The 27,667-nt window shown below is 43.3% G+C and overlaps 1 protein-coding gene across 1 annotated transcript in view; it reads right to left on the reverse strand.

The window, feature by feature from the left end:
* Positions 1-27,667, reverse strand: part of stard9 (StAR-related lipid transfer (START) domain containing 9) — a gene marked incomplete at its 5' end in the record, with an annotated part of 264,669 nt that overhangs the window by 148,687 nt on the left and 88,315 nt on the right. Inside the window, 3 exons of the mRNA XM_060828639.1 lie at positions 12,468-12,580; positions 14,675-14,736; positions 14,824-14,856. Of these exons, the coding sequence (XP_060684622.1) occupies positions 12,468-12,580; positions 14,675-14,736; positions 14,824-14,856 (208 nt within the window). The remainder of the gene's footprint in view (positions 1-12,467; positions 12,581-14,674; positions 14,737-14,823; positions 14,857-27,667) is intronic.

Raw genomic sequence — 27,667 nt, forward strand, 5'->3', positions numbered from 1 at the left:
TTACTACAAGTAATATTTCTGGAAAAAATGAACTAATGAGCTATTTCCTGCTCTCAATGGGATGAGTTAACATCCATGCACAGATGTCAAATGTGGCTTGTTCCAAAAGTCAATCTCCTCTTTACAGATAATAACTGGCTTGAGTCCAGTAGGTCTGTCTATGTGATTGCATCAGCCAGTCAGTCAGTCAAAATTCTCTCGGAGCACACAAAGTAGTATTAAAACTAGTAAGGCTTCTGAGTTGGTATCTTAACTGGGTATATGGAAATGCAAACTTGGAATCTTTTTAAAACCATATCTGACTTGAACAGTATTGCAAAGGTAAACCCACTATGTCCAGAATGTCATGATATGTTTCCTTTTTGCTGTTTAAAGACAAGAGATTCCTTTTCATGATGTACAGAGAGTTGACAAACATCACAATGGCTTAGAATGGCTCCTAAGATTGTGCAGCAGCAACAATTAAAGTGCACTTAATTATGTGGAATGTGTCACTGGAGCCCCCAACTTTCCAAATATAAGAATGTCTTGTGCCTGTGCAGGCATGTCAATACATAGGTGCAGTAAGTCCAACCAAAAAAAAAGGAATCAGTCAACCCGAGAAACGTTTTGCCCCACTTCATTATTACTCTGGGATCTTAGCACAATCTGAGCATGCAAATGGGGATATGGCAAATTGGAAATTTGGGTCAGGATAAATGTTTTTTTTCTGGTTGGCAAGATGTGGTGCCACAAGGTTTGTTTCTCTGGGCCCAAACTATTTACAAGCTATCTTAATGATTTAGATGCAGGGACAGAAATACGATAGCTAAATTTGCAGAGAACACTAAAGTAATTGGGACAGTAAGGTGCAATGAAGAAATAAGAAATTTACACATGGATATATAGAACATAGAACATAGAAAAATACAGCGCAGTACAGGTCCTTTGGCCCTCGATGTTGCGCCGCTCCAAGCCCACCTAACCTACACTAGCCCACTATCCTCCATATGCCTATCCAATGCCCGTTTAAATGACCATAAAGAGGGAGAGTCCATCACTGCTACTGGCTGGGCATTCCATGAACTCTCAACTCGCTGAGTAAAGAATCTACCCCTAACATCTGTCCTATACCTACCACCCCTTAATTTAAAGCTATTCCCCCCTTGTAATAGCTGACTCCATACGTGGAAAAGGTTCTCATGGTCAACCCTATCTAACCCCCTAATCATCTTGTACACCTCTATCAAGTCACCCCTAAACCTTCTTTTCTCCAATGAAAACAGCCCCAAGTGCCTCAGCCTTTCCCCATACGATCTTCCTACCATGCCAGGCAACATCCTGGTAAACCTTCTCTGCACCCATTCCAGTGCCTCCACATCCTTCCTATAGTATGGTGACCAAAACTGCACACAATACTCCAGATGCGGCCGCACCAAAGTCTTTTACAACTGCAACATGACCTCAGGACTCTGGAACTCAATTCCTCTATCAATAAAAGCCAGTATGCCATATGCCTTCTTCACAGCACTATTTACCTGGGTGGCAACTTTCAGAGATCTGTGTACATGGACACCAAGTATCCGACCATTAGCCCAGTACTCCATCTTCTTGTTACTCTTACCAAAGTGAATCACCTCACACTTAGCTACATTGAACTCCATTTGCCACTTTTCTGCCTAGCTCTGCAGCTTATCTATATCCCGCTGTAACCTGCCACGTCCTTCCTCACTGTCAACAACTCCACCGACTTTCGTATCATCCGCAAACTTGCTCATCCAACCTTCTAGCCCCTCCTCCAGATCATTTATAAAAATGACAAACAGCAATGGTCCCAAAACAGATCGTTGCAGAACACCGCTAGTAACTGCACTCCAAGATGAACTTTTACCATCAACTACTACCCTCTGTCTTCTTCCAGCCAGCCAATTCCTAATCCAAACCTCCAACTCACCCTCAATGCCATACCTCTGTATTTTTTGCAGTAGCCTACCATGGGGAACCTTATCAAATGCCTTACTAAAATCCATATACACCACATCTACCGCTTTACCCTCGTCCACCTCCTTAGGCACCTTCTCAAAGAATTCAATAAGGTTTGTGAGGCATGACCTGCCCTTCACAAAACCATGCTGACTATCCTTGATCACATTATTCCTATCCAGATTTCATAAATCCTATCCCTTACAATTCTCTCTAAGACTTTGCCCACAACAGGAGTGAGACTCACCGGCCTATAGTTACTAGGGTTATCCCTACTCCCCTTCTTAAACAAGGGAACCACATTTGCTATCCTCCCGACTTCTGGCAATATTCCTGTAGACAATGAGGACATAAAAATCAAGGCCAATGGCTCTGCAATCTCCTCCCTTGTTTCCCAGAGAATCCTAGGATAAATGCCAGCAAGCCCAGGGGACTTATCTATTTTCACCCTTTCCAGAATTTCCAACACCTCTTCCCTACATACCTCTAAGCCATCCATTCTAATTAATTGTGACTCAATATTCACATCAACAACAATGTCCTGTTCCTGAGTGAATACTGACGAAAAGTATTCATTCAGTGTCTCCCCAATCTCTTCAGCCTCCACACGCAACTTCCCACTACTATCCTTGACTGGACCTATTCCTACCCTAGTCATTCTTTTATTCCTGACATACCTATAGAAAGCCTTTGGGTTTTCCCTAATCCTACCAACCAAGGACTTTTCATGTCCCCTCCTTGCTGCTCTTAGCTCTCTCTTTAGATCCTTCCTGGCTACCTTATAACTCTCAATCGCCCCAATTGAACCTTCAGGCCTCATCTTTACATAGGCCGCCCTCTTCCCTTTAATAAGGGATTCTAATTTCTTATTAAACCACGGCTCCTCCCACACTGTAAGTAATCTAATCTAATCTAATCTAATCTAATGACCCTTTCCTCCCTGCCTGACAGATACATACTTATGAAGGACACTCAATAGTTGCTCCTTGAACAAGTTCCACATATCGATTGTGCCCTTCCCTTGAAGCCTACTTTTCCAAGCCACGCATCCTAAGTTATGCCTCACCGCATCATAATTTCCCTACCCCAGCTATAACTCTTGCCCTGCAGTGCACACTTATCCCTCTCCATCACTAGAGTAAAAGTCACCGAATTGTGGTAACTGTCCCCAAAGTGCTCACCTACCTCCAATTCTAACACCTGGCCTGGTTCGTTACCCAGAACCAAATCCAGTATGGCCTCACCTCTTGTTGGCCTGTCTACATATTGTGTCAGGAAACCCTCCTGCACACATTGGACAAACACCAACCCATCTAACGTACTCAAGCTATAGCTTTCCTAGTCAATATCTGGAAAGTTAAAGTCCCCCATAACAACCACCCTATTACTTTCACTATTCTCCTGAATCATCCTTGCAATCCTTTCTTCTACGTCTCTAGGACTATTAGGAGGCCTGTAGAAAACTCCTAACAGGGTGACCTCACCTTTCCTATTTCTAAGCTCAGCCCAAACTACCTCAGATGGCGAGTCTTCATCCATCGTCCTTTCTACCGCTGTAATACTATCTTTGACAAGCAATGCCACACCTCCCCCTCTTTTACCCTCACCTCTGATCCTATTAAAACATTTAAACCGTGGAACCTGCAACAGCCAATCCTGTCCCTGTTCTACCCATGTCTCTGTAATAGCCACAACATCGAAATCCCAGGTACCAACCCACGCTGCAAGTTCACCTACCTTATTTCATATACTTCTCGCATTGAAGTATAAACACTTCAAGCCACCTTCCTGTTTACAGGCACCCTCCTTCGAGATTGATGCCATGTTCCTAACTTCCCTACACTCCAGGTCCTGCACCCTAAAGCTCGCCCCTCCCCCTAGTCCCTCCTCCCTACCTTTTATCTTAGCCTGCTTGGCTCTCTCTCTCTTATTCCTGATGAAGGGCTTATGCTCGAAACGTCGAATTCTCTATTCCTGAGATGCTGCCTGGCCTGCTGTGCTTTGACCAGCAACACATTTGCAGCTGTGATCTCCAGCATCTGCAGACCTCATTTTTTACCCTAAAGCTACAGTCTAGGTTCCCATGCCCCTGCAGAGTTAGTTTAAACCCCCCCAAAGAGCACTAGCAAACCTCCCCCAAGGATACTGGTGCCCCTCAGGTTCAGGTGTAGACCATTCTGTTTGTAGAGGTCCCACCTTCCCCAGAAAGAACCCCAGTTATCCAGATACCGGAATCCCTCCCTCCTGCACCATCCCTGTAGCCACGCATTTAACTGCTCTCTCTCCCTATTCCTCGACTCTCTATAACCTGGCACGGGTAACAAACCAGAGACAACAACTCTGTTTGTTCTAACTCTGAGCTTCCAACCTAGCTCCCTGAAAGCCTGCCTAACATCCTCAGCCCTCTTCCTACCTATGTCGTTGGTGCCAATGTGGACCACGACTTCGGGCTGCTCCCCCTCCCCCTCAAGGATCCGGAAAACACGATCAGAGACGTCACGTACCCTTGTACCTGGGAGCAACATACCAAACGTGAGTCTCTCTCGCCCCCACAAAACCGCCTATCTGTGCCCCGAACTATTGAGTCCCCAATAACTATTGCTCTGCTCTTCTCCACCTTTCCCTTCTGAGCAACGGGGACAGGCTCCGTGCCAGAGGCCTGAACCCCATTGCTTACCCCTGGTAAGTCGTCCCCCCCACAAGTATCCAAAACGGTATACTTGTTCTTGAGGGGAACGGCTGCAGGGGGTCCCAGCACTGGCTACTTCCTCCCAGTCCCCCTCACTGTCACCCATCTGTCTGCAATCTATGGATAGCTGAGATGACTGTCCAAAATTCAGCAGATGAAGTTTAATGTGGAAAAGTGCAAGGGTATCCATTTTGGTCAGAAGAAATGGAAAGACAACTTATTACCAAATACAGAGAAACTTTAGAGTGCTTCAGTGCAGAGGGATCTGGGTATCCTTATGCATGAATCACAGAAAATGCAGTTACAGCATTACTGGTAAGGAAAGCAAGTGGAATTTTGGTATCTGTTGCTATAGGAATAGAATAGATATAATATGTAAGCAAAGCAGTACTGCTGCAACTTGAAAAGTCATTTGTGAGACTGCACCTGGAGTCCTGCATACAATTTTGGTCTCTTACTTGAAGAGCGATATAGTTGCATTGGAGGCAATTTGAAGGATTAATTTCAGAGATGAGAGATTTGTCTTCTGAGGAGAGACTGAACAGTTTAGACCAATAGCAAGATGGCGGCAGAGTGGGACACCACCTTTTTATTTCTTTTTCTCTATTTCTAGCAGTCCCTGGGCAGCATGAGGAGGAATGAGACCTGGAGCAGTGCGAATGGAAGCGAGATCTGCTTCAGCACGAGGGGAATGAGACCTGGAACAGGCGAGAAGAAGTGAGCCCCAGTGCAGCACAAGGGCACGTGAACCCCAGTGAAGAGCAAGGGAAATGAGTCCTAGAGCAATGTGTGGGGAAGCGAGTCCCAGTGCAGCACAATGGGAACGAGACCCAGAGCAGCACGAGGGGCAGTGAGTCCCAGTGCACTGCAATTTACCTTGTTGATGAGGACTGGACTGAAGGCAGAAGCGGAGGCGGACAGTTCTCCGTCTGGGGTCTGGCGCAGGCAGTCGGTCCATGTATTGGGCTGGTGCTATTTGAAACTTTTCTGGATTATGATGTCAATCTTTTAACTATGTGAAAGCAACTTTATTTCTTAGATACTAAATAATGCTACTTTTCCATTGATTGTTTTATCCCTCTGTGTCCAAGATTTGTACCTGGATACTTGTGGAGCCATTAAAGGCAGCCATTATAAAAACTTTTCACTGCACTCCTGCACTGGGGTACATGTGATAATAAAAGATATTCTATTCTTCCATTAGATACTCTGGAGTACAGAAGTATCCACTACCCCAGAAAGTGGAAGATGATGGAATACTGAGTACCTTGAGGAGGATATAAGCAAATTTTTAATTAATATTTAATTAATATTACGAAGGATTGTAGACAGTGAGCAGGAAAGTGGAGTTGATGCCAAGGCAAAATCAGCCACGACTGCATAGATATCGTGGAAAAGGGCTGAATTGCCTACTCCTGCACCCAGCTGATATGCTCTTCGTCTCTCTTTTAAATTCTTTAGGAGGTTTTTAAAATAGAAGTTTGGTCAACAGAATTTTCAAACTGCAGCTCATTCATTCCAATTGCTTAGACGATGGTTAAATTGAGGACATCAAAGCAGATGTTTTGGAGATGCTGCTGAAGGAGTAGCTAAATGTGGGCATTCCACTCAAAACAGGCCATGGATTGAATGTCCAGAACTCATTGCTATGTCCCTGGTACAGCATAACTATTAGCAGGCACCACCACAGTATAGATGATGTGGAGATGCCAGTGTTGGAATGGGATGGACAAAAAACAGAGTTTTTACCTAACATTGAGTTATAGTCCAACAGGTTTATTTGAAATCACCTAATGAAGAACAGCGCTCCAAAAACCTTGTGGTTTGAAATAAACCTATTGGGCTAAAAGCTAAAAGTCTGACTTTTAACAGTGTGGATGAGTTAAAGTGAATCAATCTGATCAATAATTACAAGAGATTAACCTGGTGGTCAGATGATAGTTATATCCATTCAAATTTAACTTAATTTATGACATTATCTGATGTAAATTTTCTGTTTCTTATTCATCGACAGGATGTGGGTGTTGCTATCTGGGCCAGTATTTATTGCCAAACCATCCCTGTCTTTGATGAACAGCCTTCTTGAACTACTGTCGTAAATCATCCCACAATGTCATCAGGGAGAGAACTCCAGGATTTATATCCAGTGACACTGAAGATATCACGATCTACGTCCAAACCAGGATGGTGAGTGGCTTGGATGGCAGGTTTATGGTGTTCCCATGTATCTGCTGCCCTTGCCCTTCTAGATGGTAGAGGTTATGGGTTTGGAAGGTGCTATCAAGGGAGCCTTGGTGAATTTCTTGTAGTTAGTACACACTGCTGCTTCTCAGCATCAGTGATGGAGGGACTAAATGTCTATAAATGTGATGCCAATTAAGTGAAGGAAGAACAAGCCACTTGGATACTTAGCTGCCTCGATGTTGGGAGACAGAGGGTGATGGTGGAGCATTGCTTTTCCAACTGGAGATCAGTGACCAGCAGTGTGCCGCAAGGATAGGTGCTGGGTCCACGATTTATTATCATTTACATAAATGATCTGGATATGAATATAAGAATTTGTGTTACAGACGTTTCGTCCCCTGTCTAGGTGACACCCTCAGTGCTTGGGAGCCTCCTGTGAAGCGCTTCTGTGATCTTTTCTCCGGCATTTATAGTGGTTTGAATCTGCCGCTTCTGGTTGTCAGTTCCAGCTGTTCGCTGCAGTGGCCGGTATATTGGGTCCAGGTCGATATGCTTATTGATTGAATCAGTGGATGAGTGCCATGCCTCTAGAAATTCCCTGGCTGTTCTCTGTTTGGCTTGTGCTATAATAGTAGTGTTGTCCCAGTCGAACTCATGTTGCTTGTCATCTGCGTGTGTGGCTACTAAGGATAGCTGGTCGTGTCGTTTCGTGGCTAATTAGTGTCAAACAAGCAAGGGAATACCAGCCACTGCAGCGGACAGTTGGAACTGACAACTAGAAGTGGCAGGTTCAAACCACTACAAATGCTGGAGAAAAGATCACAGAAGCGCTTCACAGGAGGATGTGAGGATGTCACCTAGACAGGGGATGAAACCTCTGCAACACAAATTCCCAGCTCAGCGAACACAACCACAACAACGAGCACCCGAGCTACAAATCTTCACACAAACTTTGAATGAATATAAGAGGTATGGTTAGTAAGCTTGGTGGTGTAGTGGACAACAAAGGTTACCTCAGAGTACAGTGGGACCTTGATCACATGGTCTGGTGGGCCAAGAGTGGAAGATGAAGTTTAATTCAGATAAATAAATGTGGGGTGCTGTATTTTGGGAGGGCAAATCAGGATAGAACTTATCTACCTGATGGTAAGGTCATCGGGAATGTTTGTAAGCAAACAGACCCTGGAGTGCAGGTTCATTTGTTCCTTGAAAGTGGAGTCTCAGGTAGACAGGGCAGTGAAGGCAGCATTTGCCTTTATTGGTCAGTGCATCATATACTGGAGTTGGGAGGTCACATTGGGGCTGTACAGGACATTGATTAGGCTATGTATGGAACACTACATTCAATCCTCCCTGTTATCAGAAGGATGTTGTGAAACTTGAAAGGTTTCAAAAAAGATTTACAAAAATGTTGCCAGGGTTGGAGTGCTTGAGTTATAGGGAGAGGATGAAGAGGCTGGGGCTATTTTCCCTGGTGTCAGAGACTGAGGGTGACCTTATAGAAGTTTATGAAATCATGAGAAGCATGGATAGGATAAATAAGAAGGATTTTTCCCCAGAGAAGGGGAACCCAAAACTAAAGGGTGGAGATTTAAGGTGCGAGAGGAACAATTTAAAAGGGACCGAAGGGACAACTTTATCACACAGAGGGTTGTATGTGTATGGAATTAGCTGCCAGAGGAGGTGATGAGGGCTGGTACAATTACAACATTTAAAAGACACCTGGATGGACTTATGAATAGGAAGGGTTTAGATGGATATGGGCCAATGCTGGCAAATGGGGCTGGATTGATTTAGGATATCAGGTGGGAATGGATGAATTGGGACAACTGGTCTGTTTCCATGCTGTTCATCTCTATGACTTTGTTTAGATTATCAATTAATAATCACTTGTTCAAAGGCATTACACTTGCTCGTGAATGATATGCACCAAACTCCAATCACTAGGTTTGTAGATTTCCAGACATATGGGGGCAGAAATACTAACATAGAACATTACAGCGCAGTACAGGCCCTTCGGCCCTCGATGTTGCGCCGACCTGTCATACCAATTTGAAGCCCAATCTAACCTACACTATTCCATGTACGTCCATATGTTTGTCCAATGACGACTTAAATGCACTTAAAGTTGGCGAATCGACTACTATTGCAGTCAAAGCATTCCATACCCTTACTAACCTTCGCACAAGGAAAAAATAACCATGATCCTTGCTGCAGGTAAGAGCATGTGACCCATATTGAATGAGGACATTGCACAGCTTACTGCATAAAGACAACTCGAGGCAGGCAGGCAGCAGAACCTTTTGGTTGCAATGAATCCGACAAATACTTTAAAAAACGTTCTTTTTCTCTTTTATAGATTTTCCTTCCTAGTTTGCCATGAATAAAGAATATTTTCTTTTTGTTCTGGTTTCACACTGTGTTTGGTTTAAAGGAACTGCTGTTACATTTCAATCTAGGAAATAGTTGAGAATACATCAAAAGGAAGCCAAATTAAACTAGTTGGTAGTGATTAGAACTTCAGTCAGGAGCTTAACCCTTCTATCAAAAACATGATTACCTCAGGCATGTCCCAAAGCACTTTACAGCCAATTACATACTTTTGAGAGCCAGTGACTGTTTTAATGTAGAAAACGTGACACTGCAATGATAAGAGCCTTTTGTTGTGATGCTGATTAAAGCATAAATAATGTCCAAGAGACTGAGGAGAACTCACCTGCTCTTCTTGACATAATGCCACAAGAGCATTTATATCTTTCTGAGAAGACAAAGAGACAGCTGATACCATTAAGCCATAGCTGACAGCAATGGAAATATGAAGTAGGTAACCAGGGTAATTATCCCAGGCTTAAAACGGTGTACGAAATGTTAGTAGACCTTTGGCATAAAGTGGTATGAAGACAGTACTGGACCATGAAACACATGTGTTGCTGAATCTTGAATCAAGTAAAATGGTATTTCAGCAGACGTTTGAGTCATGCAGATTGTTCTAATAAAATTCCCAGCCTTAGGAGCACTGCGTCAATTTAATCATCACAGATGAGGTCACTCTCCAACTGTCACGCACAGCGAAAAGTATTTCCGTTCAAGTTTTAAACTTTAAAATCCACCCTTTCACAAATCACATTAAAAGGATAGACCAGGAGATTCTTGCATTTGGAGAACAGTTGGTTACACAGCATGTAGATAATAGAGTATACCCATAAAGTCTGAAAAGCTGGCACTGCTCCCAATGAAATGAAATACTCTCACATACCAAAATGCACAATTCACAGTTATCCTCTTACCCACAAATAACAGCTGGACCGGCTGCTTTTCGAATCAAAACACGTGGCCAAAGTAAAAGAATGCTGTTGTAAGGCTACACTGTGTTTGACTGCAGCACAAGACTGCTTCGAATAGAGTTTAATCAGGATACAAGGGATTCCCATTGCTGCAATCACTATTACAGCTGAACAATAAGCATACATTGCACAGCAGCCAGTGATCCAATGAGTTAAAAAATGTGCATCTCATTCGGCTGATAGAGGGCGCATTAACAAAAACAATTGTAAATTGAAGAGAGCATTACTCTTTCAGGCACTTCAAGCCAGGGAATAGTCAGACATGTAAAGTCGTAAAATAAAAAAAACTAAACAGCTCAGCCTCCTAGTAAAAAGTCTTTTACTGTCAATTCACCCACAGACTACAGCTCCAGTTCTAACTTCCAGAGCTTAAAACTTCTGTTATAATGATTTCAATGGGCTGTGTTTAATTTTAGATATGACAAGGAGATAATATTTTGAATCTTAGAATCACTACAGTGTGGAAACAAGCCCTTTGGCCCAACAAATCCACAACGATCCTCCAAAGAGTAATCCACCCAGACCCATTCCCCCACTACCCTACATTTACCCCAAACTATTGCACTTAACTTTCATATCCCTGAACACTATGGGCAATTTAGCATGGCCATTCCTGCACAACCAGCACATCTTTGGACTGTGGGAGGAAACCAGAGCACCCTGAGGAAACCTATGCAAACACAGGGAGAATGTGCAAACTCCACACAGACTGTCGCCTGAGGCTAGAATCAAACCCGGGTTGTTGGTACTGTGAGGCAGCGGTGCTAACCACTGAGCCACAGTGCTGGTGATATAAAGAGATAAAGGGAGTCAAAAAGGAGCCAGAGACAGAACCAGAGGAGAGCAGCCAACAGAGAGCGGGGTTGGGGACAGCAGGTGAGTGACCAGATCACAGTGCGTGAGGAAGACGAGAAGGTTCAAGAGGCAATGGAGAGAGGGATTAAGAAAGAGGGAGGGAGGAATTGAGAGACCAGGAAAAGAGGGATCAAGAGGAGGGGTGAGAGGGATTGAGAGACGTGGTGGGGGGGGGGGGATTGAGAAGTGGTGGAGAAGAATAAAGAGGTGACAAGGAGAGTGATCATAAGCTGGGGTGAGAGGGATCCAAAGATGGGGGCAGAGGGGAAATTGAGAGGAGGGAAAGGGATCGACAGGAGGAAGAGGGGGAAGGGATTGAGAGGCAGGGAAGAGGAGAGAGATTGACAGCTGATGGAGGAAAATGGAAAGGCGGAGGAATGAGGGATCAAGAAGTGGGGATAGGGGAGTTCAAAAAGGAGTAATTGAAACAGGGGGGGTGGATCAAGTGAGGGGATCGAAAAGATGGGAGGGGGGATCGGAGAGAGGGGATAGAGATGCATGGAGAGAAATACTGAGTGATGGCAAGGAGTGGCGGAATGAGTGACATCGCAACTTGCCAATGGTGACCAGATATCCCAAATTAATTTAGTTCCATGTTGCCAGCATTGGCTCATATCCCTCTAAATCCTTCCTATTCATATACCCATCCAGGATGCCTTTTAAATGTTGAATTTGTACCAGCCTCTACCATTTCCTGTGACAGCTCTTTCTGTATCCCTCTGCCTGAAAAAACTGCCTCTTAGGCTCCTTTTAAGTCTTTCCCCTCTCACCTTAAAGCTATGCCCTCTAGTTTTGGGCTCCCCAATCCTGGGGAAAAGCCTTGCCTATTTACCCTATCGATGTCCCTTATGAGTCTCTATAAGGTGTTCTGGGACTGCATCTGTTGGTAAAGAAGAGACAAAGATCTCTGTTAAGGACCTACTAATCTCATCCCTTGTCTCCTTGGGACAAATCCAATCTGGCTCTGGGGACTTTTCTATCTTAATGTTTTTCAAGACACCCAACACCACCTCCTTCTTAAGACTGAAGATCAATGATCTGAATTCAGTACATCTCTGCAGGAGCTCCTCAGGATAGTGTCCTAGGTCCAACCACCTTCAGCTGCTTTATCTATGAACTTTCCATTGATGCACTATGTTTAGTGACTATCAATCTTCAGGTTCTAAAGCAGTCCATCCTGTCTTTATGCAGCAAGACATGGGTCATAATAAAATCTGACCATCCTAAGATCCTTGGACGATTTTCATTTGGGTGTGAAGGTCTGAAAGATCAAAGAATCATGTAATCGTACAGCACAGAACAGGCCCTTCGGCCGACTGAATTTTCTTGGAATTTTGGGAATGAAGTGAAAATGGCCAGAATTATCCACAAATTGCAACTAAAGCTGTCAAAATCAAAAAATGATGTGATTTGATAAAGAAGTGAGAGATTACCTTGCACATAGGGACCCTTATCAGGGTGTTCACGCACTCGAAGTGTGTAGGGCTTGTTTCCATCACAGCGCTTCAGAAGATCTCGGACACGTTCATTATAAATTTCCAGAAAGCTGTCAAAGGAAAAGGCCTCTATTATTTTATAGGCAAAAGTGAGGATTGCAGATGCTGGAAACCAGTCTAGATTAGTGTGGTGCTGGAAAAGCACAGCAGGTCAGGCAGCATCTGCGGAGCAGGAAAAATCGACGGCTTTTGCCCCTGCTCCTCAGATGCTGCCTGACCTGCTGTGCTTTCCCAGCACCACTCTAATCTAGACTCAATTAGTTTATGTTAATGAAGATCAATTTTACAAAACAAAAGCTCATTGCTGCAAATCTGATATAAAATTAGAAATGGTTGGGACTGCCTAACATGTCAGAAGATGGGATAATTTGTAGGGGTTCTACTTGTACCTTATCTCTCAGTGCAAAAGGCTTCAACACCTTGAATTAGATAGTGTTACAGTTATAGAAAAGCAATTTATCTCAAGTGCGCATCCAGATATTTTTACATCACACAAGCCCCCTTCCCACCGAATTTTATCCATTCCTATTAGCAAATTATCCTATTCCTCAATTTTGATTAAGTTCAACAATGCTATCTGCCTCATGTGGCAGTATCACATTCTAACCACTCTCAGTAAAACAGATTCATAAGGTATTCATCTATTTTAATTTTACATTGTTTTCTTGTTGGAAGCTCTCTTATAATAGATTTTTTATTTATACAGGTCACCCTTTCACCTCACACATTTCATCATGTTGTCTACTCAGCTATGTTATGGTTGCTATCAAATGTGCTAGCAAACCACAGACTAATTTTAAACAATACAAAAGCTGAAAAATATCAAAATCTTTGTCATGTAATTTATCTTTTGTGTAATTATTAATATCACAGAGTTCTGGTATTCCCTTCCCCTAAGTTGGATTGATACCAGGGTCCAGGAAGATCTGATACAAACCATGTCTGGAGCACATTGCTTTGAGCTTCAAAGCCTTATGAGAATGAGATACAAATTGCAGATCAGAATATATGTCAATGACAGTAACACTTTTACTCACATTGAAACTGCAAGGCAACTGCGCCTGCATACTCACTGTTTGCATGCAGTCATTACAATTTGCAAGTTTGTGACAGAGTGGGAGAAATATGTTTTTTTTAAAACAGTTTTGTGAAGCAGTGATTGAAACAGGGACTAGATTAGATTAGATTAGATTACTGACAGTGTGCCCAACAAGTCCACACCGACCTGCCGAAGCGCAACCCACCCATACCCCTACATTTACCCCTTACCTAACACTACAGGCAATTTAGCATGGCCAATTCACCTGACCCATACATCTTTGGACTGTGGGAGGAAACCGGAGCACCCAGAGGAAACCCACGCAGACATGGGGAGAACGTGCAAAATCCACACAGTCAGTCGCCTGAGGCGGGAATTGAACCCGGGTCTCTGGCGCTGTGAGGCAGCAGTGCTAACCACTGTGCCATCGTGCTGCCCATGACTACGTTGACTAGATCAGGCTGGTGGGTGAATGAAGGAGGAATAAAAACATACAAGATGATTATAGGATTTAGAATTAGTGCTCTTTTTGACTGGCTCAGGCAAGTATCCTATTCTAGTGTTATAATCCATGCACTCAACATCAAATCAATCAATCTCTTGCATGCTAATCATAAAATCAATCATAGAGCCATATTATTTGAACCATTCCTAACTGCCTTTGCAACCACTCCTACTGATGTCAACATTGTAAAATGTTATTCAGGTATCCTTCAAGCCACTATAGTGTATAAACTGCTTCCACCAGTGTTCTAGATGTTATGACTTAGGGTTGGTTAGCTCAGCTAGCTGGACAGCTGGTTTGCGATGCATAGTGACGCCAGCAGCGTGGTGGATTCAATTCCCATGCCAGCTGAAGTTACCATGCAGGTCCTGTCTTCTCAACCTCTCCCCTCATCTGAGAATGTGGTGACTCAAGTTAAACTAACCACCAGTCCTCTTTTTCTCTAATGAAAGAGCTGCCTTATGGTTTTCTGGGAATATGGGATAAGGTCTGACAGTCTTGTTTCTCATACTACCGCCAGATGATACAAATGTGGTAATATCTGTCAATGTCATCAACTTAAAAGGTGAGATTTCAATAAAGGAACACCAGCATTCTCACCTAACTTCTATTCTGCATGATGTTGGCTTCTCTTGGTAGTCATCCACCCTGGAGAAGAGTCCCTGTGAAAAGCAACAATTGTGATACTCATGGTGCAAACAAACAGTGATGAAATATCCAAGAGTTTAAAGTGCTAGGACAGTAATTACCTTGCATATCCTTGGTGTCAGCCCAACAGATGCCTAAAGGACACAAAGGAACAATGAGTTACATGAAACTTGTATTTTAATAATTTCCTTACTGAAAACCATCTATTGGTGTTCATATATTCAATTAAACAAATAGAGTTTCAACTGCTAATTCTATCCTTTGGCCATTCCTATGATTAATTGTTTTCCTCATTGTTACATACACAGTTTTTATGATTCCAAATATTGTCCCCTCTTTCACAAGCCTAACAATTTTTATTATTATTTACCCCTTGTTTTCAATTATCATCAAACTCTTGATGAATCACTCATACTTGTAGGCATAAAGGAAGAAAGGACTTGGATTTAAATTGCATTGTTCAACGCTTCAGGGTATCCCAAACTACATTAGAAATGTAGTCACTATTCTATTGTAGGAATTGCAATTGGCGTTTTGTGCACAGCAAAGTGTCAAACATGATAAGACCATTTATTGATGTCAATGAGAAACAGACAGCAGGAAACCACCCTAATTTCTGTCAGTACAATACCAAGTGATCCATCAGAGAGGACAACCAAGACCCAAAGCAAAAAATGACTCCTTAGGCTGTATAGCAGTCCTTTATTGTTGCCCAGATTTGGTGCTCAGTATTGGAGTAGAATTTGAAACCACAGAAGATGCGCTAGCTGAAGGTCAGTCATCTGAGGCCCAGGAATCTATAGGAATTCCTCAGGAGTGTATCTCCTAGACACAGCCAAATTCACAAGCTTCATTAGTGACCTTCCCGCCGTCATAACGTTGGGGTATTTGATGATAACTGCACTGTGTTTAACAAAATTCATGATTCCTCAGGTACTGAAGTGCATACACACATGTAACAACATCTGGGCAAGATTCAGACTGGGTTGATAAGTGACAAGTAATTTTCGTCATACATGGATACTAGGTAATGAACAGCTTCAATAATTTATCTCCCCTTGACATTCAATGACAAAATGTTGTTAATGGAGGGAACCATTGACCAGAAACCTAACTAAATGAGCCACAAAAATATAGTGGTTACAAAAACAAGCCAAAGGTTAGGAATTCTGCAAACAACTCCCAAAGTCTGACCACACTCTGCACGGTACAACTAAGATGCGTGATAGAATATTCTCCACTTGCATGGATGAGTGCAGCTCAGCATCATCCAGGACAAAGCAGCCGCTTGAGTGGCACCTAAATTGTTCACTCCCTCTACATCACTGCAGTGCATGCCATCCACAATATTTAATGCAGCAATTTGCTCGGACCTCTTTGGCAGCAACTTCCAAACAAGGATGATGATGCATGGGAACACCATCACCTGACTTGGAAATCTATTTTCCATCTTCACTGATGCTGGGTCAAAATTCTGGAACTTCCTTCTTAACAGCACAGTGGTGGTGAGGTGCCTTCTTGAACAGTTGCAATCCATGTGGTGCAAGTACACCACGGTACATTTAGGGAGGAAGTTTCAGAGTTCTGATGCAAGTTGATGACCGATCGACTATATATTCATAAATAAACCAAACTTAATAGATCTGGGAGGTTCAAAACCAGTGCATTACAGGCTGTGCAAAATATAACAGAAAGAACTTACATTTAAATATCACTCTTCATAGATTCATATAATACAGAAGAGGCACTCTGAACCACTGAGTCTGTCCTGTCAAAAATAGACTAAATCTACACTCCAACTTCCCTGCACTAGGCCCATAGCCTCGAGTGTTATAACATATCAAGTGCCCACTCAAATAATTTTCTTTTAAGATTGTGAGTGCTCCCAGGTAGTACATTCCAGGCCTCCATCATCCCCTGGGTGAAAATATTTTCCTCAAGTCTCCTCTAAACCTCCTGCCTTTCCCTTTAAGATTACGGCCCTTGTTACTGAACCTTCAACTAAGAAGAACAGCTGCATTCCATTCATCCTGTCTATGCCACTAATAATCTTAAATGCTCTATCTGGTCCCAACTTAACTTTCTCTGCTTATAACCCCAGCTTATCTAGCTTCTCTTCGTGGCCAAAGTGTTCCATTCCATACAACATCCTGGTGAATCTTTTCTGTACCAGCTCCTGTGAAATCACATCCTTCCTGTGGCCAAAACGAAGTCCTCTATAGGTCCAACATAATCTCCTTGCTCTTACAATCTAAGCCTCAACTGATAAACATGAAGTGGAGGTGCTGTTGTTGGACCGAGGTGGACAAAGCCATAAGTCACCTGATAAAGCTGCAGCACTCCGAAAGTTTGAGATTTCCAATAAACTTGTTGGAGTATAATCTGGTGTCAGGTAACTTATAACTTTGTCAACTGATAAAGGTATATATGCCGTATTCCTTCCTAACTACACTATTGACCTGTCCTGCCACATACAGGGATTTGTGGATGAACACACCAAGATCCCTCTGATCCCCTGAGGAGCCTAGTGTCTTCCCATTCATTGAACATTCCCTTGGTGTGTGACTTCTTCCAAAGTGCATCAACTTACACTAATCAGGCTTAAATTCCATTTGTCACTGAACTGACCAATCCAAACCAAAACCTCACTGTCAACTACCCAGTCAGTCTTTGAGGTATCCTCACACCATCAGGCTCCTAACACATTCATCGACATCATTTGTTCATATCATGAACAATAAAAGACCCTGCACGGATATCTGTAGTACGCCTTCACTACCATGTTCTGTTTCCTGTTGCTCGCCCAATTTTGGAGCCAACTTGCCAATTTATCTGGAATCTTATGCGCTTTTACCTTCATTCACCTTCAGGCTCCCACGTGGAACCTTGTTGAATTCCTAAAGTCCACATAAACCAATTCAACTGCCCTACCTTCATTTACATACGTGGTCACATCCTTTGAAAAATCCAACTAGATTTGTTATGTATGAGCTCCACCTGACAAAGCCAAGCTGACTGCCCTGATTAATCCTTGCTTCTCAAAATGGAGACTAATTTTCTCCTTCTCCAATAGTTCCCCTACCAATAATGTGAGACCGGTCTGTCATTCCCTGGTCTCTCTTTTGAAAAGTGGAAGCACACGAGCTGTCCTCCAGTCCTCTGGCACCTCCCGTGTGGTCAGAGAAAAATTTAAAAAATGCGATTTCATTCTTCACCTTGGATATAACTGATCTGGACCTGGGTATTTGTCCAGCTTGAAATCCACCAAAACCTCCCCCACTCCCTCCATCAAACTGCTCAAAAACCTCAGAGTCCATCTTTTTCTCAATTCTCTATCTACATCCTTCTTTTCCCGAGTAAAGGCATGGACTTCAGATGTCCCAAATACTTCACAATTAATTATTTTTAAAGTGAAGTCACTGGAAGAAAGGCAAACATGACAGACAATTTGTATACAGCAAGATTCCACAACCAGCAGGAAGATTAAACAAAAGTTTGGTTGTGTTAGTCGTGAGAAACCGTTGGGCAGGGAACAAGTAGAATCTACTACTCTTTTCCAAAAGTGCTGCTTGGTCATTTACACCCACCCTAACCGGGGATAGAGTCATAGAATGTACAGCAAGGAAACAGACCCTTCAGTCCAACTCGTCCATGCCAACCAGGTAACCCAACCTAATCTAGTCCCATTTTCCAGCACTTGGCCATATCCCTCCACACTCTTCCTATTCATATACCCATCCAGATGCCTTTTAAATGTTGCAATTGTACTAGCCTCCACCACTTCCTCTGGCAGCTCATTCCATACTCGTACCACTCTCTGTGTAAAGACAGTTTTGAAGAAACAAAAAAAATGCTGAAAACAACAGTGGGTCAGGCAGCATCCGTGGAGAGACAGCAAGCTAAGGGCCTGTGCTGTGTTGTTCTGTTCTATATTCTATGTAATGTTTCGAATCTAGATGACTCTTCATCAGAGAGTTTTGGTATTGTGCCTCATTTGAAATGCAAACAACATCCTGCATTGGAGTCTCAGCCTGGATTTTATGCACAAATCACTGGAGTGGAATTTAACCACATAACCTGCTAACTCAGGTGATAGTGATGGTTCTTCTATCGCGCGATGGTTGCTATCTTGTGCAACCCTGTGTTATAGAAAAATCACACTTTAGAAACAGTGCTTAAAGTGTTGGCAATGTAATCACATTACAGTCAACATACATTTCAAAAGTTCACATTTTAGAAACAGTATCCCCAATTCGTCAATCGCATTACAGCAAATTCGCTTTAACGAAACGTGCATTATAGCAGAATAATCTGTACAACAGACAAAAACGCACATTCCCACTTTCTGCATTACCAATTATGCTGCTTGATAGCAAATGGAAATTGCCCAAAATAAACTGATAATTACATTCAGCAATCCGAACTACAAGTTTATTGATGAAGTCTGAAGTAAAATATTTATTTTGCAAAGAACATTTTCCAGCAAAGGTGAATTCTCCTCTGCGTGAAGTATTAAAAGCTGCAAAAGATAACATTCTCTCCTGAAGTAGAACTGTAGACAGAATCAGGTAATAGTGGAGATGAAATTGGCACAAGTGCACTAGAGTTCTTCTTTACTAGGTAACACAACAAAAATTTGGTTTATTAATTTACCACAACAAGCAAAATAAAAAATTTGTAACTCATCAGAAAACTCACCAAAATGGTTGTACAATTGTGTTCTGAGGAGTCTTATTCAACTTGAAATGTTAACCTTGTTTCTCTCTCCACAGATGCTGCTGGCCTACTGAGCTTTTCCTGCAACTATTGTTTTTAATGACTATACCACAACAATCCAATGAAGATTCTCTCCTATACACAAAAGTTCTCAGGCAAGTTTTAATTTCTCTTTACATCGAGCAATGAATAAGACCTCCATATAAAGTTAGCCCTCCTCATAGTCAGCAATCACTCGGTGATGAGTATGATTGTCCACCTTGTAAATTCCATGTCACTGGTTGCGAATTCTGTGGGTCCTTGTGTGGCTGAAGAGCCCGAAACTCACCTCTGACCACACGTTGGGCAGGTGTTTCCAGTGGTGAAAGTGGTCCTTGGACTTGAGATTATTGACATTCCTCTCTCCAGTTCCTTTTCTCGAAGAATTGTTCCACTTCATACAAGGGTTTCCGCCAATTCGATTTCTTTTGGACGAGGGTCTCCCCAGAGTTGATATCTATGTTACATTTCTTGAGGTAAGCTTTCAGGGAGTCTTTGAAATGTTCCTTTGCCCTCCTCCAACTAGATGAAGACTATTTGCTTTGGCAGTTTTCATCCTAAGTGCATGGCCAGCCCAATGGAATTGGCTTTGGATGAACATGGTCTGGATGCTGGTGCTATTGGCCATTTCAAGGAGACTGGTATCAGTACATTTGCCTGCCCAGCTAATTCAGAGAATCTGTTTCAAACAGCATTGATGGCACTTCTCAAGGGTCTTAGGGTGGCATCAATATGTAGTCCAAGGTTTGAAACCATACAGAAGATCCAGAAAGTTGACTGCCTTATGCACAAGGATCACAATAACTGAGACTCTCATCCTCAGGCATTTGATGGCAGCGCTTGCAGATTGGAGAGAATGTTAAATCTCCGCTATGATGCCAGCCTTAGATGATGGGTAGCTTCCCAGGGAGAGGATGTGTTCCATATCTGTAAGGATTTCTCTACCTCAAGAGGAGTTAGTAAGGGTCATATCCTTTGGAGTGCATTTTTGAAGGCTTGAGGATGTTGAATCAAATCATTTTACTCGGGTAAGACTTCAAAACTCTGATAAGCTGATTAAAGAAGTGTATAGAAATGTAAACAACGGAAACTGTTCCAATGCAACCAATGACATGGAATTGCTCTAAGCATATTTAGAAAAATCTCATCTCAGTAAAATGACAATCCCTCATTTAAAGCATTTTTGATTTCCCAACCAGGGGAAATATTTTTCCAGCATCTACTCTGTCCATCCTTTTAAGTATTTCATAGTGTTCAATGAGATTACTATTCATCCTTTGAAATTCTGAAACTCTCAGGAATCTATGATGAGCGGTGATTAGATTAGATTAGATGCCCTACAGCCCTTCGGCCCAACAAGTCCACACTGACCCACCAAACAATAACCCAGCCAGACCAATTTCCTTTGACTAATGCACCCAACACGATGGGCAACGTAGCATGGCCAATTCACCTGACTTGCACATCTTTGAACTTTGGGAAGAAACCAGAGCGTCTGGAGGATACCCACGGAGACTCAGGAAGAACGTGCAAACTCCACGCTGATAGTCGCCAGAGACTGGAATCAAACCCGGGTCCCTGGCACTGTGAGGCAACAGTGCTAACCACTGTGCCACCTAGCGTCTGCTAGTTCTTCTGAATAAACCTGTTGGACTATAAGCTGGTATTGTGTGATTTTCAACTTTGTCAACCTCAGTCTAACACTGGCCACTCATCATCTTGAAAGAGCAGAGTGTTTATCTCAGTGCTGTGCCTATCTTAGGAGTATCTAATTCATGAAATGTCAGGGGTTCTTGGTTTCTTTCCTTTCTACATCTTTGGTTTTATAAGAGTGAAGGATTGTTGATCAAACTGGAGACCTGTGGTAAACACAAGGATTGATTCTGTATCTGTTGCCATTTGTCAATTATATAAAAGGAATTGCATTGAGAATATAGGAAACATGGTTGCGTGTATGAAACGAGCTGCCAGAGGACATGGTGGAGGCTCGTACAATTACAACATTGAAAAGACATCTTGATGGATATAGGAATAGAAAGGGTTTAGAGGGATATGGGACAAGTGCTGGCAAATGGGACTGGATTAATTTAGGATATCTGGTTGGCATGGGTGAATGGGACGGAAGGGTCTGTTTCCATGCTGTACATCTCTATGACTCTATATGCCCAGTTTGCCCAATCTCTCTTCATTGCACAGTCCTGCAATTGCAGTCCAGGTAATCTTTACTCCCTCTGTGACAATAACATCTTCCCTGAGGTACAAACCAAATCTCACAATGTGGCCTCCCTTACAGTGGAGAGACAAAGTGCAGGTTGGGTGACCGCTTTGCAGAACACTTATCTTAAGCTTCCAGTAGCCTGCCACTTAAATGCACTGCCATATTCCCATGACAACATTTCTATCTCAGGCCTGCTGCAATGGTCCAGTAAAATCAACACAAGCTGAAGGAACAGTACATCATCTTCACCTTAGAGGTCTCAGGACTCAACATTGAGTTTAACAATTTCAAAATAGAAACACCACCCTCCACATTCACTACTCTCCTCAACACCCTAGATTCTGTTCCCCAGCTTATCATCATAAATCCCTTCATTTGCTTCTGCTTTTACCCTCTCTCTCTCTGGCTCCAATTTTTTGACTTAGTCCTCCCCAACCCACCCCTGCCAATAACATAAATACCACCATTTCCCAGCAGTTTTCAGTTCTGAAAAAAGGTCACTTGACTCAAAACCTTAACTCTTATTTTCTCTCCACAGATGCTGCCAGACTTGCTGACTTTCTCAAGCAATTTCTGTTTTTGTAACATTCTACTAGCCTTCCTAAAAGCTTGCTGCATCTGCATGTTAGCCTTCAGTGACTAATTGACAAGGATACTCAAATCCTTTTGTGCATCTACACTTTCTGACCTCCCAGCATTAAGAAGTAATCTTTGTCCTCTGACTAAATGGATAACCTCACATTTTCGACACTATATTTTGAAATATTTGTGCCCACTCATCAAGTCTGTTCAAATCTTCCTGAAATTGCGTTACATCTTTCCCACAACACACATTCCTGTCTAGCGTTGTGTCGTCTGCACATCTGGTCCTCTCCAAATTATCAATATATTTTGTGAACAGCTGAGGCCAAGGTCCTGGGCCTTGCAGTACCCCATCACAAGGCCTCAAATATAGAACTGAAGGAGCCATGATGAGAATGAAGCATCACATCACTGTCAATCACTTGCTAATGAGTATGATTGTCCATAGGATATTCCACATCATTGGTCATAGGTTCTGTGGGTCAGTGTGGGGCTGATGAGCCAGATTATACAGCCTCATCTTCCAACCAGCTATTTCCAGGAGATGGAATTGGCCCTTCCCCTCGAGATTGCTCACCTTCCTTTTTCCTATTCGTTTTCTGACTTCATATTGCCGATGGATGTTCTCAAAGAATTGTGCCCCTTCTTACAGCAGCTTTGTCCAATTTGCTTTCTTCTGAACAAGGGTCTCCCAGTTGTTGACATTTATGCTGCACTTAATTGAAGAAAACATTCAAGGAGTCTTCAAAAAGCTGCTTTAGTTCTCCTCTAAATCAAGTGCCTTCATTGAACTGGGAGAAAAAAATTAGCTTTGGTAGTCGGAAGTTTTAAGCACGTGGGCTACCCAGCAGAATTAGATTCAGATAATGGCGGCTTCAATATCGGTGCTCCTGGCTGCTTCAAGGAGACTGATGTTCATACATCTGCTGATGTTCATACATCAGTCTCAGCTGACGTGGAGAATTCACTTCAAACAGCATTGATGGTAGCTCTCAAGGGCCTTGAACCGGTCACAATCAAGTTTTGGAGTCATATGGAAGAGTCAGAAGGACAAGTGCCTTATACACAAAGATCTTGGTATCAGCATAGATGTTGTAGTTGTCACAGACTCTCATGCTTAGGCGGCCAAAGGCAGGGTTTGCTGATTAGATGGATCTCTGTATCAATATCACCTTTAGATGAGAGATAGTTTCCTAGATAGGGAAAATACTCCATGTTTGGGAAGATTTGTCAATTGATCTTAATAGACGGGTGGACCAAATTTGACTTGGGATGGAGTTGGTAAAGGACTTGAGGTTGATGTTGAGATCAATTATTTAGTATGCTTCCATGAAAAGCATTAAGCAAAAACTTCTAAGATAGTGGAAGTGACATTGTCATCCACAGACTGAAGTTCAACAAGTGAGGTCACTGTCATTTTGTTCTTGGATTTCAACAGAGGGTTGTAACGTTCTCTGTCCATTCTGTGGACAATATCCACATCATTGGGAAACTCACTCTTGACAAAATGAATAAAGGTGGCGATGAAGATGGAATCTATACTAAGCATATACACGAAAGATGAGGATCTCGTTTATGTACACTTCAGCGACGGAAAGGGATAGCTATATACCGCAGGGCAAGAGTTATAGCTGGGGGAAAGGCAATTATGATACGATTAGGCAAGATATAAGATACACAGGTTGAGGAAGGAAAATGCAAGGGCTGGACACAATTGAAATGTGGAGCTTATTCAAGGAACAGCTACTGCAAACCAAATCATCTGCTGACATTTCCACCACCTCCAAACGGACCGCACCACCAGGGATATATTTTCCTCCCCACCCCTTTCTGCCTTTCGCAAAGACCGTTCCCTCCGTGACTACCTGGTCAGGTCCACGACCCCCAACAACCCACCCTCCCGTCCTGACACTTTCCCCTGCCACCGCAGGAATTGCAAAACCTGCGCCCACACCTCCTTCCTCACCTCCATCCAAGGCCGCAAAGAAGCTTTCCACATCCATCAAAGTTTTACCTGCACATCTACCAATGTCATTTATTGAATCCATTGCTCCCTATGCGGTCTCCTCTACATTGGGGAGACTGGAAGCCTCCAAGCAGAGCACTTTAGGGAACACCTCTGGGACGCCCAGACCAATCAACCACACCACCCTGTGGCCTAACATTTCAACTCCCCCTCCCACTCTGCCGAGGACATGGAGGTCCTGGGCCTCCTTCACCACTGCTCCTTCACCACCTGATGCCTGGAGGAAGAACGCCTCATCTTCCGCCTCAGAACACTTCAACCCCAGAGCATCAATGTGGACTTCAAGAGTTTCCTCATTTCCCCTTCCCCCACCTCACCCCAGTTCCAAACTTCCAGCCCAGCACTGTCCCCATGACCTGTCCTACCTGCCTAACTTCCTTCCCGCCTATCCACTCCACCAGCCTCTCTGACCTATCACCTTCATCCCCACCCCCACTCACCTATTGTACTTTATGCAATTTCTCCCCACCCCCACCCCCTCTCCTTTATCTCTCCACCCTTCAGGCTCTCTGCCTGTATTCCTGTTGAAGGGCTTTTGCCTGAAATGTCGATTTTACTGCCCCTCGGATGCTGCCTGAACTGCTGTGCTTTTCCAGCACCACTAATCCAGAATCTGGTTTCCAGCATCTGCAGTCATAGTTTTTACCTATTTGATAAGTATGTCCCTGTCAGGCAGGTGGGAAATGGTTTTGAGCTATTGGGAGACGTTGAATAGGCTAGGGCTGTTTTCCCTGGAGCGTCAGAGGCTGAGGGATGACCTTACAGAGGTTTATAAAATCATGAGGGGCATGGGTAGGATAAATAGACCAAGTCTTTTCCTTGGGGTGGGGAACTAGAGGGCATAGGTTTAAGGTGAGGGGGGAAAGATATAAGAGACCTAAAGTGCAACTTTTTCAAACAGAGGGTGGTATGTATATGGAATGAGCTGCCAGAGGAAGTGGTGGAGGCGAGTATAATTGCAACATTTAAAAAGGCATCTGGATGGGTATATGAATAGGAAGGGTTTGGAAGGACATGGGCCAGGTGCTGGCAGGTGGGACTAGATTGGGTTGGGATTTCTGGATTGAAGGGTCTGTTTCCATACTGTACACCTCTATGACTCTGTGACTAAGAGGAAGGCTCACTGAGGGCACTTGAGAGTCACAACTTAGCCAGGAAAGACCTAAAGAGAAAGCTAAGAAAAGCAAGGAGGGGACATGAGAAATCGTTGGCAGATAGGATCAAGGAAACCCCTAAAGCTCTCTATAGGTATGTCAGGAATAAAAGAATGACTAGAATAACATTATGGCCAATCAAAGACAGTAGTGGGAAGTTGTGTGTGGAGCCCAACGAGATAAGATAGGTACTACACGAATAGTTTTCGTCAGTATTCACACTGGAAAAAGGCAATGTTGTCGAGCAGAACACTGAAACACAATCTACTAGACTAGATGGGATTCAGGTTCACAAGGAGGAGGTGTTAGCAATTCTGGAAAGTGTGAAAATAGAGAAGTCCTCGGGCCAGATGGGATTTATCCTAGGTTTCTCTGTGAAGCCAGGGAGAAGATTGCAGAGCCTTTGGCTTTGATCTTATGTCATCATTGTCTACAGGAATAGTGCAAAAAGACTGGAGGAGAGCAAATGTTCTCCCCTTGTTCAAGAAGGGGAGTAGAGACAACCCTGGTAATTATAGACCAGTGAGTCTTACTTCGGTTCTGGGTGAAGAGTTGGAAAAGGTTTCAAAAGATAGGATTTATAATCATCTAGAAAGGAATAGGTTGATTATAGATAATCAACATGATTTTGTGAAGGGTAGGTTGTGCCTCACAAACCTTATCGAGTTCTTTGAGGTGGCCAAACAGGTGGATGAAGGTAAAGCGGCTGACATGGTGTATATGGATTTCAGTAAGGTACTTGAGAAGGTTCCCCATGGTAGGCTATTGCACAAAATATGGAGGCAGGGGATTGAGGGTGATTTAGTGGTTTGGATCAGAAATTGGATAGCTGAAAGAAGACAGAGGGTGGTGGTTGATCAGAAATATTTATCCTGGACTTCAGTTACTAGTGGTGTACCACAAGGATCAGTTTTGGGGACACTGCTGTTTGTCCTTTTATAAATGACCTGGATGAAGACTTAAAAGAATGGATTAATAGATTTGCAGACGACAGTAAGGTCGCTGGAGTTGTGGATAGTGCCAAAGTATGTTGCAGGTTACAGAGGGACATAGATAAGCTGCAGAGCTGGGCTGAGGGGTGGCAAATGGAGTTTAATGAAGTGGAAAAGTGTGAGGTCATTCACATTGGAAGGAGAAACGGAAATACAGATGACTGGGCTAATGGTAAGAGTCTTGGTAGTGTGGATGAGCAGAGAGATCTCAGTGGCCATGTGCATAGATCCCTGAAAGTTAACAACTCTATCAACCTGGGTGGCAAGAAGGTGTACAGTGTGTTAGCTTTTATTGGTAGCGGGATTAGATTTGAGTCACGAGGTCATGTTGCAGCTGTACAAACTCTGGTGCCGCCACACTTGAAGTATTGCACACAGTTCTGGTCGCTGCTTTATAGGATGTCTGTGAAAGTTTTGCAAAGGATTCAGAGGAGATTTACCAGGATGTTATCTGGTATGAAGGGAAAGTCTTATGAGGAAAGGCTCAGGGAGTTGAGGTTGTTTTCATGAGAGAGAAGGTGGTGCAGAAGTGACCTAATTGAGACATGAGGACTAGACTGTGTGGACAGTGGGAGGCATGTTCCTTGAATGGAGATGGCTAGCATGAAGGGACATAGCTTTAAACTGAGGGTTATAGATATGGGACAGATGTCAGAGATTAGATTAGACTTACAGTGTGGAAACAGGCCCTTCGGCCCAACAAGTCCACACCGACTCGCCGAAGCGCAACCCACCCATACCCCTACATTTACCCCTTACCTAACACTACGGGCAATTTAGCTTAGCCAATTCACCTGACCCGCACATCTTGTGACTGTGGGAGGAAACCGGAGCACCCGGAGGAAACCCACGCAGACACGGGGAGAACGTGCAAACTCCACACAGTTAGTCGCCTGAGTCGGGAATTGAACCCGGGTCTACAGGCACTGTGAGGCAGCAGTGCTAACCACTGTGCCACCGTGCCGCCCACCTGGTTTCTTTAGAGGTGGTTTCTTTACTCAGAGAGTAGTAAGGGTGTGAAACACCCTGCCTGCAACAGGAGTGAATTATTATTTAAAGGACACTTAAATGGTCATTGGATAAAAATATAGATCAAAATGGAATAATGTAGATTAGATGGGCTTCAGCTTGGTTTCAAAGGTCGGTGCAACATCGAGGGCTGAAGGGCCTGTACTGCACTGTAATGTTCTATTTTCTAACTGAACATCTTTCTGATCT

Source organism: Hemiscyllium ocellatum, chromosome 8 (assembly GCF_020745735.1).
Source record: "Hemiscyllium ocellatum isolate sHemOce1 chromosome 8, sHemOce1.pat.X.cur, whole genome shotgun sequence".
Taxonomy (NCBI): Eukaryota; Metazoa; Chordata; class Chondrichthyes; order Orectolobiformes; family Hemiscylliidae; genus Hemiscyllium; species Hemiscyllium ocellatum.